Here is a 15,805-nt window from a genome sequence, read left to right on the forward strand (position 1 = left end):
GAACCATTGGAATTCGTTCGTATGCCCATATTTGCAGAAATTGTAGGCATCCACTAATTTGTTTAGTGGGTGGATTAGTAGCTTTGCACAACTCTCGATATAAAAATGCTAGCATGGCAGCCCCCCATGCATATTTTTTGGCCCCTTCGTCTGTGACTAGGTCGATTAATAGTGGCAACATCGTCATATGAACTACATCACCACTCTTACTAGCAAACAACATACCACCACATATCCGCATTATCAAAGCACGGGTATGGCACTGGATTTCAAATTCAGTAGCATGCTCGGGAAGCTTTTCAAACTTTTCTTTCAGCCAGCTAAGTTTTATATTTGCACCAGTTAGATCACCAGCAGAAGGCACTTGTCCTAAAAAAATCCAGGCAATAGTGTTTCCAATCTAGATTGGCTTCACCACAAATAACAGCCTCACTATCAACTTTTAATCCGGTTATAACTTCCACATCCTGTAATGTCGGAGCTGCCTCCCCGACAGTGAGGTGAAAAGTGTGCGTTTCTGGACGCCATCTTTCAACTAGTGTAGTGATTAAAGATTGGTCAACTGACATACCACCAACACTAGTAATACAACTAAATCCAGATGATTTTAGATATGCCTCAATCCTTGGATCTATGTTGCGGAATGCCTTGAACCCCAATGCTCTTTGACATCGCAAAACAACACCATCATCCTATATATTTATAAACGTAATATGTTAGAATATGTTTGAAAACATTTAGTAAGACTAATATGTTAAGGTTGAAATTTTACCGGATTCATCCATATATTTTGTGAACGGTGAGCGGATTGTAGATGCAATAAATCTGCATTCTGTGGATGAGATTGTATAACTTGTTCAGCTCTTCTTTCATATGTCATTGTCTCTTAAGAGTTCACATACATAATAGATGATAGTAAAATTTGATTAGTATAATATTTAATTGAAATGATAACTAAAAATATATTTACTAATAAATATAACAATTTAATTATATAAACTAATTTAATTTACACTAATTTATATACACTAACTAAAAGATATACACTATTTTACTAACTAAAGGATATTAAGTTAACTAAAAACACTAATTTACTAACTAAAAATATATTTACTATATAATGTAAACATTTAATTATATAAACTAATTTAATTTACACTAATTTATATACACTAACTAAAAGATATACACTATTTTACTAACTAAAGGATATTTAGTTAACTAAAAACACTAATTTACTAACTAAAAATATATTTACTATATAATGTAAACATTTTCATTACTACAATATACACTCTTTCACTAACTAAAACATATTTAATTAGCTAAAAACACTAATTTACTAACTAAAAATATATTTACTAATAAATATAACAATTTACTATCTAATATAAATATTTTCATTACTTAGAACTATAAATTATACAAGTATTAACATTATCATGGAAGTATTAACAAAATAATAAATTACAAAGTAAAGTATACAATATTAATTACCTTGTAGAATTAAAAGTATGTAGGTAATTGATGAAGATTAATCAATATTTTTGGGATCCTTAAGTTTGAAGAAGAGAAGTATGAAGAAGAGAAGAGTTAAGTGTGAGGAAAGTGAAGAAGGGAGGAGTTAAGTGTGAGGAAAGTGAAGAATATAAAGAGAAAGCTTGATATTTAAAACATATAGATCAAGTGGGTATTTTTTTAAATATTCCGGAATTGAAGGGGCAAAACAACATTTTGCCCCTTCAATATTTTCGAAATCAACTCTGCTTCGTCTGTGGAAGCAGAGTTGGCGTGCGAATATTTATTCGCACGCCTATGACACCGGTGATTCATTCACCGGTGTTTGGATTAACCGGTCTCCTCACTGTCATGTCTGCTAAAAGCAGACATGGCAGTGACCCCGGTAAATCATTTACCGGGGTCTTTGTTATTTTAAAACCGGTGATTCGTTCACCGGTTTCAACTAACCATGTTAGAAAAAAAGGAACATTACATGGGTCTTTATTTTAAACCACACATTTCACCAGATATTATTTCGACTTTTGGCATTATTTTTAGGAAAAATCCTAATTTTCATTAGTCATTTCATTTAGCCAGTTTAGTTTGCAATAGTTTAATTTTTTCATTAATTGGTCAAATTAAATATATGATTATTTTTTAATCGTAATATTTTTTAATTTCAAATTTCCATATCCTATTAAAGGGAACCGATTAATTCTCACTTCCATTTTGATTTAATTTTGATTTTTAGGGTAATATTTTTATATGTGCTGATAATATTCTTAATTTATTTTATCTTACATATATATCAAATTTGATTGATTATCTGTGCCTTTTTACATGTGGAATTGAACAATTTCATTCACACTCAATTTGTTTAAATTTACATTAAATCAATTTGATTCAAAATATTTTGATCGCTCGTAAAAACTGAACTAAACTAATTCGATGTAAAATGTTATTTTTAATCTTTCATGATCCAAAAACTAAAGGTTAGTGGTAATACCGTGAGAATGAATTATAAATTTGAGTAACTTTTATTTTATGTTTTAAAGTTTGGGATAAAGACTAAATTTAGTCTTAATGTTTTTAGTGAATTGCAGATTTAGTTCTAACGTATACAATGGTCCAAATATAACCCTAACGTTTCCAAGGAAGATCAATTTTAACTTTAGAGCATCTCTAATAGAGGTTACTTTAAAAAATGACAAAATTTAACATATCATACTAAAATATAATATTTTATTAATTTAATCATTTACATCACTATTGGTAACTTTTGTTAAAAAAAATGCTCCAATAGTAAGCAATTTTATAAGTTGTCAGAGTGGCCCCACAAATTATTACTTTATATATAATTTATTTTAATTATAAATATGGGTTAAGGTCTAAAAATACCCCTAACGTTTTGGGTTAGGAGCAATTTTACCACTAACGTCTAAAATTGTGCAATTTTACCCCTAACGCTGGTAGCCAGGAGCAATTTTATCCCTAATGTTGATAATTTGAGTCAATTTTACCCCTATTATAAAACACAAATATGTTTGTACCTTATTCTGCATCAATTGCATATCAATTTGTTCTTAAAAAAAAGATTTCATGTTTTTTATAATATAATAATAGAATTAAAAATTAATATTAATAAATTCGGTTAATTTGTTGAATTTTTTTTTGTCCAATTTGTACAAAAGACGGTATATTATTTATTTATTTATCTTTTTCATATATGTTTGTGATTTGTTACTAATAAAATGACGAACACGTGAACTATAGATGACAAGATTCATGACCGAGAAGACAATTTGATGAATTATTTCTTAAATTGACCCAATTTATTAACGTTAGGGGTAAAATTGCTCTTGGCTTCCAACGTTATGAGTAAAATTGCACCATTTTAAACATTAAGGGTAAAATTGCACCTATAAATATTGCCAACCAATAGTAAAAGGAGATAGGCTCCTCAGAAAGGTGTATTAATAGTAATCAAGTAAATCAATTTTTTATATTAAAAAAAGTTTGGCAACCTTCAAGCAAGGTTGCCAAAAAGAGGCAACCTTGCTAAGCAACAACATTTACTCCAATAGATGGCACTCTTTAAAAGTGTCAAAAATAATTGACACATAATTTTTGAAAAAGTCGGTTTGATTATTATTTAACTGTCACATCAGAGCTTCGAAATAAGTTTATCTATAAATTGAAGCAGTTTCATTTATTTTTAGTTGGTTATTTATAACTATATTAGTAACACAATAAATATATTAGACAAAAAAAAATATTAACCTATATGTGACAGACTTAATTGTTAGCATTTTAACAGGTTTTTTGTAATTGTATTAGTAATACATCAAATGCTTGTTTGATTCACATGTTAGTTAATAGGTCTTGTTATTGCTGTTAGTTTTTTACTGTCACAGTAAGATGTTTGTTATTATTTGTTTAATTATTAGTGTTTGGTGAAATTATACCGAACTGTTGTTGTTAGTATGTAAAAAATCTAATATTGCATATTTTAAATTAATCAACAAATAAATTATAAAATAAAAAATGTATTTTACAAATTAATAAAAGTAATCTAAATGAATAATTTAAAATAAAATTTTATTGAATGTAGTTAAACCTTTCGGCAATGATGTTATAGAAATAAAAATAATATTAAAGAGAAAAAATATTTTTAAAATAATAAAGATAATTTTAACCATATCAAACAACTACAATTGCTCATAAAAAGCTATCAAACTCAGTTGTTTCCATTAAAAAAAACTAAAAACTGTTTTTTTTTTTAAATCTAATCAAACACTATATTTTTTTGCGGTTTGGAATAAAACGATAAACTTTGCTTTAAAAAGCTAAAACAAACACCCCCTAAATATTTTAGACATAATTGATATTTAGAATGTCTGATGTGGCAGTTAAATAGCAGTCAAGTCAATATTTTCAAAATTTTAATAACGTAAGGCTAAAATTAATCTTTTTGAAAAATGTTAGGGTTAAATTTAGACAATTTAATACATCATGCACTTCACTGAAAATGTTAGGGCTAAATTTGATCTTTATCCCTTCAAATTTTAGTGGTTATACCGTGAAAATGAATAAAATTCAATAATCATGGATATAATTTACGCCATAAAAAGTCATTAAACTTCATTTTGTTTCAATAAATCCACTGAATTTGGCATTTAATTTTAATAAAATAATTTCAGATCGGTGTAATATTAATGTAACACAATTAAAGCAGTTGAGTATACATGTAGCAACTAAACATCACATGAATCAGTTTGGCATTGTTGCTGCCAAAAGTTTAACTTTCATTATAAGTTGTGTAAAATGTTTTCTCCCAACAGTTGTTCCTAGCTTTTAATGAAAACAATTTTTTATTTACTAAATGTTACTTTTAGTTTTTACAGTTTTTAAGAAAAACAATTTTATATTTATCAAACGATTTTTTTAACTGAAATAACTAGGAAATCGCTGCTTTTTAGCTGAAAAAACTAGAAAAACTATTTTAGGATCAAGCAGTGTCAAACTAGTTCACATTAAACACACTTGGCTAACACATTTTGGGACCACTCAACTTTACCCATTTTAAAACTTTAATTCTTAATAATATAGCCACTGAAAATTACATTTTTTAACATCCGTGATCACTCAACGTCTCAAAACGACCGTTGACGGTCTCAAAATAAAAAATTCGAAGAATTGATGATATTCTAAGAAACTTTAATTCTTGAAAATTTTTGTTTTAAAATCATTTAGGTGGTGTTTGATTAGGAGGAAGAAAGTGAATTTTTAGGGAGAAAAAGCTCCAAAAAATTTGATTTTGAAAAATAAAAAATACATTTCCATAGTAAATGTTGTTATGAACAACTTTAATTCTTGAATATTTTCATTTTAAGGTCATTAACGGTCATTTCAAGAAATTAGTTAAAATTGAGTGGCCACCGGCGTTAAAAAAGTGTTAAAGTCCAGTAGTCATACTATTAAGAATTGAAATTGAGTGACCACAATATTAAAATGGATAAAATTCAGTACCATGAATGTAATTTACCCCACTTTGGCCACATTAGAAAAACGCTTTTTACTAGAAGATTTTTAAATTCCTAATATTACTAGGAGATTGTAAAATCAAACCGAATATTCGAGGAAAAAGAAAAACCAAAACCAAATTGAATCGTTAACTTAATTAGGTACAATTTTGAAGATTTTCAAATTCCTAATTTAGGTGATTCAACGAATATCCGAGAGAAAAAAATTTCACAACCGGATTGAACCATTGACTTTAGGGTTAATTTCAAATATAACCCATGTGGTTTTAAGTTTTAGCAAATAAATACATGTGGTTTGATTTCGAGTATATTTAGTACACTCCGTTTTTCAAATAAATTATTGTGGTTTGCGTGTTTTTACAAATAGGTACCTGTGATTTGAATATTTTACAAATAGATACCCATGGTTTGGATGTTTAGGTAATAACAAACCATAAACAAACGCTTAATTTAGACAAATACCCGTGTCTTCACTGTTTCCGCGTTTTTGAAAAACACGGCACACCACAAGTATTTATTTGCTCGAAATCAAACCACAGGTATTTATTTGCCAAAACTTGAAACCACATGGGTTATATTTGAAATTAACCCTTGACTTTATTAACTAGAAATCCCCGAATTGTACCGAACCGTACTTACCTCTAGCTTCTAACAAGCAGAAAATTGTACACTGACTTAAACTTCTGAAATAATAATGAAATGATAAAAGGAGAGAAAGCAAAGTACTAGAAGATATATACATGCAGAAAAAATTAATCAAGTGATAAATTTACTGATTTACCCAGAGACTGAAATTTTTCAAGTTTGATGAACAATAACAAAATGATAAAACTAGAAGCTTTTCTTCAATGTAAGCAAATTTAAATAGTGATGACCATAAATGAAATCATCATCCAAAAAAGGGGATAATATCAGTACGAGAAGGGCGAAACAGAGACGGACCATACGATACGCTCAAGCTTTCGCGTTCCTCGTGAAGTCGATGCAAGTCTGGCAGCTGCAATCGGTGAAACGACAGATTTCACACCCGAAACACACACAAGAAGTGCATCCCTTGCATGTTGGTGATCTCGGGCAGCCTCTATATACCCTTCGACTCGCCCGCTCTTCGTCTCCGTCACATGTTATTCTGCGAAATGTAAATCAATCAGTTTAAATTGTTCAATTTTCCAGCTTAAGAATGCAAAGTATCAGTATAATATAGCATCTACATGGGTACGAGCAAGCGAATAATAATCGATTAAGTAATTACGATATAATCTCGTCATTAGGGGATGCACGCAGCTAAGTAAAAGGAGATGTATTTGCTTCATTGAAAGGGGCGACACTTTCTAACACGGCACGATTATCATTTTTTCTTACATTTATATAACATAACACGATAACCCGAATTATCACCCCTTACAACGAAAAGTAGATACGAACTTTCTAATAAGATCAGATGCACGAAATACCAGCAATCACAGAATGATTAAGATCATTAGTAGCTAAAAATGATTATTTCTTAACCTTAATTACGTTTAATCAACGAAACTACTTTAAAAACAGATATAACGTAGCGGACAAGAAAAAAGAGCGGCTAAGAAAGGGTTTTCAGTATGAAGGATAATCTCTAGCTACATGTAAGCTATGCTGCACGGAAACGGAAACGGTACGGGAAACGTTATTTCTAACAAAAATTAGCTAGGAAACCGTAATAGAAACGGACATGGAAACGCGGAAACAGTAATAAAGAAGAGTTTCCGTGCAACATAGCATGTAAGTGAACAACTTTAACTTATTTGTGTGAATTTGTAATTACTTTACCAACAATGTTCACGAAACGCGGTTCTACCAGCTTTCTACGGAATGATTCATACAGTTTCCCCCTTTTTCCATGTTATAACGGATAACAAAAATGAAATGAAAGGGAAAAGGCGAAAAACAGTAAGAAATCTCGAACAACTTCATCGGTCTATCAATCATAATTTGCCATATATTTTTCACATGTTGATATAAAACTTCACAGGTGTAAAAGAGTAAATATAAAATCTACAACGGCTTCTAACGTGCAATCGCCTGCAATCAATTTAGCACCGGTATCATATGAGCTTTGATTTATGTAGTATCCTATATTGCACTTCATTAGCGTTTTTCTGCATTTCATGTGCATTTCCGCGTTTCTATTACCGTTTCATAGCATATTTTGTTAGAAATAACATTTCCTAGGGTCCGTTTTCATGCAACATAGGTAGTATCCTTTTAGGCTTTTCAATGAAGTCGAGAATTTGAACTTAATTTACATTCCTACCACTAGAGCTATCAATTTCAGACACACTAACACGATTTACAGAACACGGTTATCTTTTTATTCCATTTATATCGTATAGAATCATGTGAAACATATAGATAACATAGCACGGCGATTATGAACTCAAAATGTATGTTTTCTGCAGTATAATATTGAATTCCAGATTGCAATTAAACGATTTTCGTTTCGAACAAAAGTAATGAATCGAAGGGAACGTACTTGTCGAATGGTAGATCAGCACACTTCCAGTTTGGATCAGCTAAAGCATCATGGTGAATTCGACACTCTTCCTTGGTTCGTAATCGAAACCTCCGCTCCTTTTTACACTTACTGCAGCAAACAAACTCATCACGATGACAAAGACGTCCGTTTTGGGATCTCTGAGAACCATTGGCAGTTTTCGATGCTTGGTTATAGAACTTGAGCAATACTGTTTTCGACAATGGAACTTTTTCCCCGTTAACTATGACCCAGACATTGTTCTTCCATTTTCTTGCTGTCTCTCTTCCAGAATGCTTCTCAAATGCAGCTGGAGTCAGCTTCTCTGATCACCAAAACAAAACAAAACAAAAACTTTCCATTAAACGATCAAATCCCACAACGCACTTATCTGCTATATTTCTATGAACAGATCACAAAATTCAAAACCAAAGACAGAGAGGTTATGATTTCTATGCACAGAAACTCCTAGTCATTAGCGTTTCCATGTTTAGTATCCGTTTCCATTTCCGTTTCCACTTCCTGGCTATGTTTTGAAGGCTATTGGCCATGTTTTAGAAATAAATTTCCCCGTTCCCATATCTGTTTCCGTGCAACATAGTTGAGCACCAAATCAAACCATTTTTGCAGAGAGCTGTTGCAAACTTGGGGTGATTAATGTACACAACTATATTGCTTCTAGCAAGAGGCACCTATGTTGCATGGAAACGGACATGGACACCGGGAGAAGTTATTTCTACGAAAAATTAGCTTGGAAACGAACACGAAATGCAGAAACGATGAAGAAGAGTTTCCGTGCAACATAGAGAGGCACAGAAGAGCTAGTTTGCAGAAAACAGTTACATATAGAGGTCCCAATTTCTGACACGAAAACACAATTTATAGCTAGGAAACAGCAATGAAAACGAAAAAGAAACGGAAACGGACACGAAACGCTAACGAAGAAGAGTTTTTGTGCAACATAGAGACACAGAAGAGCTAGTTTGCAGAAAACAGATGCATATAGAGGTCTCAGTTTATGACACGAAAACACAATTTATAGCTGTGAAACAGTAACGGAAACAGAAACGGACAAGAAAAACAGAAATGCTAATGAAGAGAGTTTCTGTACAACATAGAGAGGCACATGAGAGCTAGTTTACAGAAAACAGTCACATATAGGGTCCCAATTTCTGACACGAAAACACAATGTATCCAACAACACAGCTCACACCACAAGTTTATCATTTTTATTGCATTTATATCATATATAATCATATGAAACATATAAACAACATAACACGATTTATGCAAACAACACAACTGACACGAATATATAACCAAATGAAACATATAGACAACATAACACGATTTTGACCCGATAACCAGAATTGTCACCTATAGGGGCTATCATTTAGGGAATGAAAAAGATGAAACTTTTAGAGTAATGTTATCATTAGTTCTTGAAGAAATATCAGTAGCTTAAGCTTTAAACACAGGTGAGAAAGTTCTTTTTAGCCTCACTGTTACAAAAGAAAAACATATGACAAAGCAAAAGAGGGTTGTCAGAACATGTATCCTACGGAACTTTCAAGCTAAACTTCAGCTGCACGTATAGCTACATATATAGGCGCACAAAATCACCACAAAAAACATATCTCCATCTAATAATTCTTGTGCAATTCACTTGCCATAACCCGTTTTTCAACACGATTGTGACATGATAACCCGTTTTCTAACAAAATTATGACTTTGTTTCTGTGATAAAAACTGGTAAATAGAAAGAAAAAGATGCCTATTTGGACAGAGAGGTAGAGTGAAAGTAGATAGAGTGTTTAAATAAGATTATGACATGATAACCCGTTTTCGAGTGAAAAGATTTGGATAGTGAAGTGGAGTAAAAGAAGAATAGAGAAGTGGAGTGAAAGAAGATAGAGTGTTTTATAACACACGATGACCCGTTTTCTAGTGATATAAACTGATAAATAGAAAGAAAAAGATGCTTATTTGGATAGAGAAGTAGAGTGAAAGTAGATAAAATAACACGATTATGACACGATAATCCGTTTTGGAGTAATAAAAACTGATAAAATAGGGAGAAAAAGATGCTTAGAGAAATAGAGTGAAAGTAGATAGTGTTAAAGTGCTCAGTAACACGATTACGACATGATAACCCGAATTAGAGTGATAAAAAGAAACAAAAAGATGCATAATAACACAATTATGACAGGATAATCAGAATTCGAGTGATAAAAACCGATGAATAGAAAGAAAAAGATGCATAATAACCCGTTTTCTAGTGATAAAAACTGGTAAATAGGGAGATAAAGAAGCCTGTTTGGATAGAGAAGTAGAGTGAAAGAAGAGAACGAGAAAAAGATGCCTATTTGGATAGAGAAGAAGAATGAAAGTAGATAGAGGAAGAACAGAAGTTTTAAAGCCAATGCTCGCATTGAAAACTCAGTAAAAAAGGGCACAAAAGCTGTAAAAAAATCTTAATATCCGAACCAGAAGATGTTCAGATTACAATTGAAAATAGATAAGAGTGGTGATAAATAAGAACAGAAGTTTTATAGCCAATGCTCGCATTGAAAACTCAGTAAAAAAAGGGCACAAAAGCTGTAAAAAAATCTTAATATCCGAACCAGAAGATGTTCAGATTACAAGCAAAAACCGATAGAGTGATGATAAATAGGAAGAACAGAAGTTTTATAGCCAATGCGGGCATTGAAAACTCAGTAAAAAAAAGGGCACAAAAGCTGTAAAAAATCTTAATATCTGAACCAGAAGATATTGTTCAGATTACAAGTGCATTCTCTCTGGGACAAAAGATCATACACTTGATGAACAAGACGAAAACGACACTCAATCAACGTCAAAACCACATAAAAATGCATAAAAATCAATCAATTCATTCCCAAACAGACCTTCATCGCAACCAGGAGTGCATTCACAGGTGATTTCAAGATCACCATTGATAAAAACCCTAAGTCTACCAACAGCATCACCATATCTATGGCTAGTACAACCACACGTCACTTCAATGTAATTCCCACTTCTCTTCACACCACTCATCTCTCTCAACTCTTCATCGCTGAACATCACCACAACAACTTCCCCCATTTCGCTCTAAAATTGATCTTAAATCCGAACAAAAGATCGGATTTCTCCTATTTTTCCTATCTCGGAATCGCAATAGAGAAAACCCCCAGAGAAGAAGAGGACGAGGTTATAACTTATAATGAGAAAAGAGAGTTTTATCTCATTAAGCAACCGTTTCTCCTAGAGATCTGGTGGAGAAAACGTTGAAACGTGACACTCTAGGGAGAGAAAAGAGGGGTTGGTGTTTTGAGATGCGAGAGAGAGAGAGAGAGAGAGAGGGGGGGGGGGGGGAAGCTAGAGAGAGAAAGTGAGCTGGCTGAGAAGCAAAAGGGGGATAAAAAATAAAGCCCTTTTTATGCTGGTGGTTTGCTACTTTGCTGCATGATATGACACGAGAGAGAGGAGGGGAAGAGAGAGAAAGAGGAAGAAAGAGGGATTTTTTAGAGAGAGAGAGAGGGGAAGATAGTTTGGGGGTTGGAGGAAAAATGACAGCTTTATATAAATTTATGTAAATAAATAAGAGACAATTTCTCAAAAAAAAAAAAAAAAAAAAAAAAGACAAACTAGACAATAGAAATCTGAAAAATCACGTTTTTAGAGAGAGAAAGTATAAGGGTTGTTTGGTTGTCCGTTTTTTTGCTTGCTTTTTCACTTCAAAATATAGAGTTTTAGAGTATATTCAACAGTCTTTTAAGTTAGTTCTTAAGTTAAAATTTATTGAGGGACCAATAGCCTCTTAATGGCTCCTCAAATCACTAAGGGCCCGTTTGGTTCAGCTGTTAGCTGTTTGCAGTTTCAGTAAACCGTTAGCTGTTTGCAGTTGCAGTAAGCTGTTAGCTGTTTAATTACTAGTGTTTGATAAAAGTATATTGAACTGCTGTTGTTCGGATTTAAAATGTCTAAAATGGACATGTTTTAAATTAATCAACGATGAAATTATAAAAGGAAAAATGTGAAAAAATACCTATAATGTTTACAATTAGGAATAATTTACTCTTAACGTATAAAATGATGCAATTTTACCCATAACGCTAGCAACTAATAGCAATTTTACCCCTAACATTGACAAGTTGGGTCGATTTCAAATATTATTTGAAAATATAGTATTGTATTTCTTATTCTACACCCATTGCACATATCAATAGTTTTAAAAAAGAGATTTCATATTTTTTGTGATTTAATAATAAAATTGAAAATTAATATTTATAAATTCGGCGAAATATTTGAATTTTTTTGTCCAACTCGTACAAAATACAATATTTTTTTATTTTCTTAAAAAAAAATTCATGTCTAATCATATGTTTGTGACCTGTTACTACCGATGATAAAATGGTATGTGAAGTTTAGTTGATATATATTCATGACCAAGAAGGCAGTTTGATAAATTATTTCTCAAATTGACCCAACTTGTCAATGTCAGAGATAAAATTGATTTTGGCTGCCAACAATAGGAGTATAATTGCACCATTTTAGACGTTAAAGGTAAAATTGCTCCTAGCTATAAATGTTAGGGGTATTTTTACACCTTATCCTGTTATAAAATAAAAAATGTATTACACAAATTAATAAAAATAATCTATATAAAAAATAAAAAAATTTATTTAACGCAACAAAACATTGTTCTTCCGGTAATTATTTTGTAGAAATATAAATAATATTAAAAAATAAACATATTTTGTGGAAATAAAAATGATAATTTTGTCAATAACAAATAACTACAAACAGCTGTTTATGAAAAGCTCCAAATAGGAGCTTTTCGTGAAACTCTCCAAAACGCTGCAGATTTCAGAAAAAATGTTAAACGCTGCGGTTATATAAACCTAACCAAACGTTATTTTTCCTGCGGTTTCGAGTGAAACGTTAAATGCTCTTCCGAAAAGCTAAACAAACACCCTCTAAGAGTCTCTCAATTCCTCTCTATTAATAGAGAGTTTCTCTCCACCTCTTAGGACCCGTTTGGTTCAGTTGTTAGCTAATAGCTGTTGCGATTGTTGTTAACTGTTTGCAGTTGCAGTAAGCTGTTAGCTGTTTAATTAATAGTGTTTGGTAAAATTATATTGAACTGCTGCTATTCGGATTTAAAATGTCTAAAATGGACATGTTTTAAATTAATCAACGATGAAATTATAAAAGGAAAAATGTGAAAAAATACATATAATGTTTACAACTAGGAATAATTTACTATTAACGTATAAAATGGTGCAATTTTACCCATAACGCTAGTAGCTAAGAGCAATTTTACCACTAACATTGACAAGTTGGATCGATTTCAAATGTTATTAGAAAATATAGATATTGTATTTCTTATTATAAACCAATTGCACATACCAGTAGTTTTAAAAAAGAGATTTCATATTTTTTGTGATTTAATAATAAAGTTGAAAATTAATATTTATAAATTCGGCGAAATATTTGAAATTTTTTTGTCCAACTCGTACAAAAGACAATATTTTTTTTTATTTTCTTAAAAAAATTCATGTCTAATTATATGTTTGTGATCTGTTACTAACGATGATAAAATGGTATGTGAAGTGTAGTTGACAATATTCATAACCAAGAAGGCAGTTTGATAAATTATTTCTCAAATTGACCCAACTTGTCAATGTCAGGGGCAAAATTGATTTTGGCGGCCAACAATAGGAATATAATTGCACCATTTTAGACGCTAAAGGTAAAATTGCTACTAGCTATAAATGTTAGAGGTATTTTTACACCTTATCCTATTATAAAATAAAAAATGTGTTACACAAATTAATAAAAATAATCTATATAAAAAATAAAAAAATTTATTGAACGCAACAAAACATTGTTCTTCCGGTAATTATTTTGTAGAAATATAAATAATATTAAAGAATAAATATATTTTGTGGAAATAAAAAGGATAATTTTGTCAATAACAAATAACTACAAACAGTTGTTTATGAAAAGTTTCAAATATGAGCTTTTCGTGAACGCTCCAAAATGCTGCAGATTTCAGAAAAAATGTTAAACGCTACGGTTATATAAACCTAACCAAACGCTATTTTTCCTGCGGTTTGGAGTGAAACGTTAAATGCTCCTCCTAAAAGCTAAAACAAACACCCTCTTAGTGTCTCTTAATTCATTTTTTATTAATAATTTATTATTGAGGAGTTTCTCTCTTCACACTATTGGTAAATATAACAACAATTAATAATTTTAATAATAAAATAATAAATAAGGAGTGAATATAATGAGTATTGTTGGAAATGAAATGTCTTAGTCACTTTTAAATCACTAAGAGTCGATTATTTATATTATTTTTAGAGAGTTCACTAAAAGTCTCTTGGAGATGCTCTTAGAGCATATCCAACAACCTCTTAAGTTGGCTCTTAAGTTAAAATTTGAGGAGGGAAAATGAAAAATTAGCTCCACCAACCTCTTAGTGGCTCCTCAAATCACTAAGAGTCTCTCAATCCTCTATATTAATAGAGAGCTTCTCTCCACCTTTTAGTGTCTCTTAATTCATTTTTTATTAATAATCTATTATTGAGGAGTCTCTCTATTCACACTGTTGGTAAATATAACAACAATTAATAATTTTAATGATAAAATAATAAATAAGGAGTGAATATAAGAAGTATTGTTGGAGATGAAATGTCTTAGTCACTTTTAAATCACTAAGAGTCAATTATTTATATTATTTTTAGAGAGTGCATAAGAGTCTCTTGGAGATGCTCTTAGGTGTTTGATTAGTGACATTTTGTTTACCTTTTACACCTGAAATGTAGCATAAGATGTTTGGTTAATTAGCGACCTCATGTTTTTCTTTTACACCTGAAAATCTCTGCTTTTTGGAAAAACAGTTTTTTTTCCAACACAGCAAACAGTAGGTAAAACAAACGGACCTTAAGTTTGTTTAATATAAATTTTGCGATTATTTGGTTCGAGACTCGTCAATCAACTTTTACTTTTAGTATTTCCCAATTAGAGAGAGAAAGTAAAAGATAAGTTTGGAATGTTAAATGCGTCGTTGGTCACTGAATTATATGTCAATTTGACGGAAGAAAATCTGTTATTCCTATTTTAGTGTCTCTTTTCATATCTCACTCATAAAAAAATAGTTCTCATTTAATTAAAATAATATATTTTGTGAGCTAAATGGACCCACATAATAAAAAGGGATCACTTTTTGTGAGATGGACAAGGAAGGGGACACTGAAATGAGGACACCCGATTTTCTTCCCAATTTGACATCCATTTATGTACCACATGGCAGCCACGTGTGAGTTAATTTTATGAAAAAACAAATTTTGATTTTTTTTCTAAAAATAACATGTGGCTGTCACTTGTTTGTTTGGTTAGGCATCTCAGTAACTCATGTTCACGTGTTAGTCGTGATATCATTCTGATGCAGTTTAACCATTGAAATAGCTAGAAGGGTCTAATTGAAACGAAACTTAAAATTGAGTAATTTTATTGAAACAAATTGAAATTAAGTAATAATTTTGAGACAACCATATAAATTTAGTAACTAACGGTGCATTTAACCCATAGGTTGGTTACAACCATGGCTACTAAACTTAATAACATAAAAGTTATTAAATTTTATATTTTTTTAATAGTGTGGTCCTCAAACTTCAATTAACATCTCAACATGATCGATGTCGATCTCAAAATAAAAAATAAAAAATTGATTATATTATAAGTAAAT

At 31.0% G+C, this 15,805-nt stretch overlaps 1 protein-coding gene across 1 annotated transcript; it reads right to left on the reverse strand.

Moving 5' to 3' along the window:
- Positions 1-6,252: 6,252 nt before the first annotated feature.
- Positions 6,253-11,592, reverse strand: LOC136229725 (protein ULTRAPETALA 1-like). Its single transcript, XM_066018629.1, has 3 exons — positions 10,959-11,592; positions 8,053-8,377; positions 6,253-6,672 (listed from the first exon to the last, which is right to left on the reverse strand). Exons 1-3 carry the CDS (start codon positions 11,152-11,154, stop codon positions 6,498-6,500), a joined length of 696 nt encoding a protein of 231 aa, XP_065874701.1. The 5' UTR covers positions 11,155-11,592; the 3' UTR covers positions 6,253-6,497.
- Between the last annotated feature and the right edge of the window lie 4,213 nt (positions 11,593-15,805).

Source organism: Euphorbia lathyris, chromosome 5 (assembly GCF_963576675.1).
Source record: "Euphorbia lathyris chromosome 5, ddEupLath1.1, whole genome shotgun sequence".
NCBI classification, from domain to species: Eukaryota; Viridiplantae; Streptophyta; class Magnoliopsida; order Malpighiales; family Euphorbiaceae; genus Euphorbia; species Euphorbia lathyris.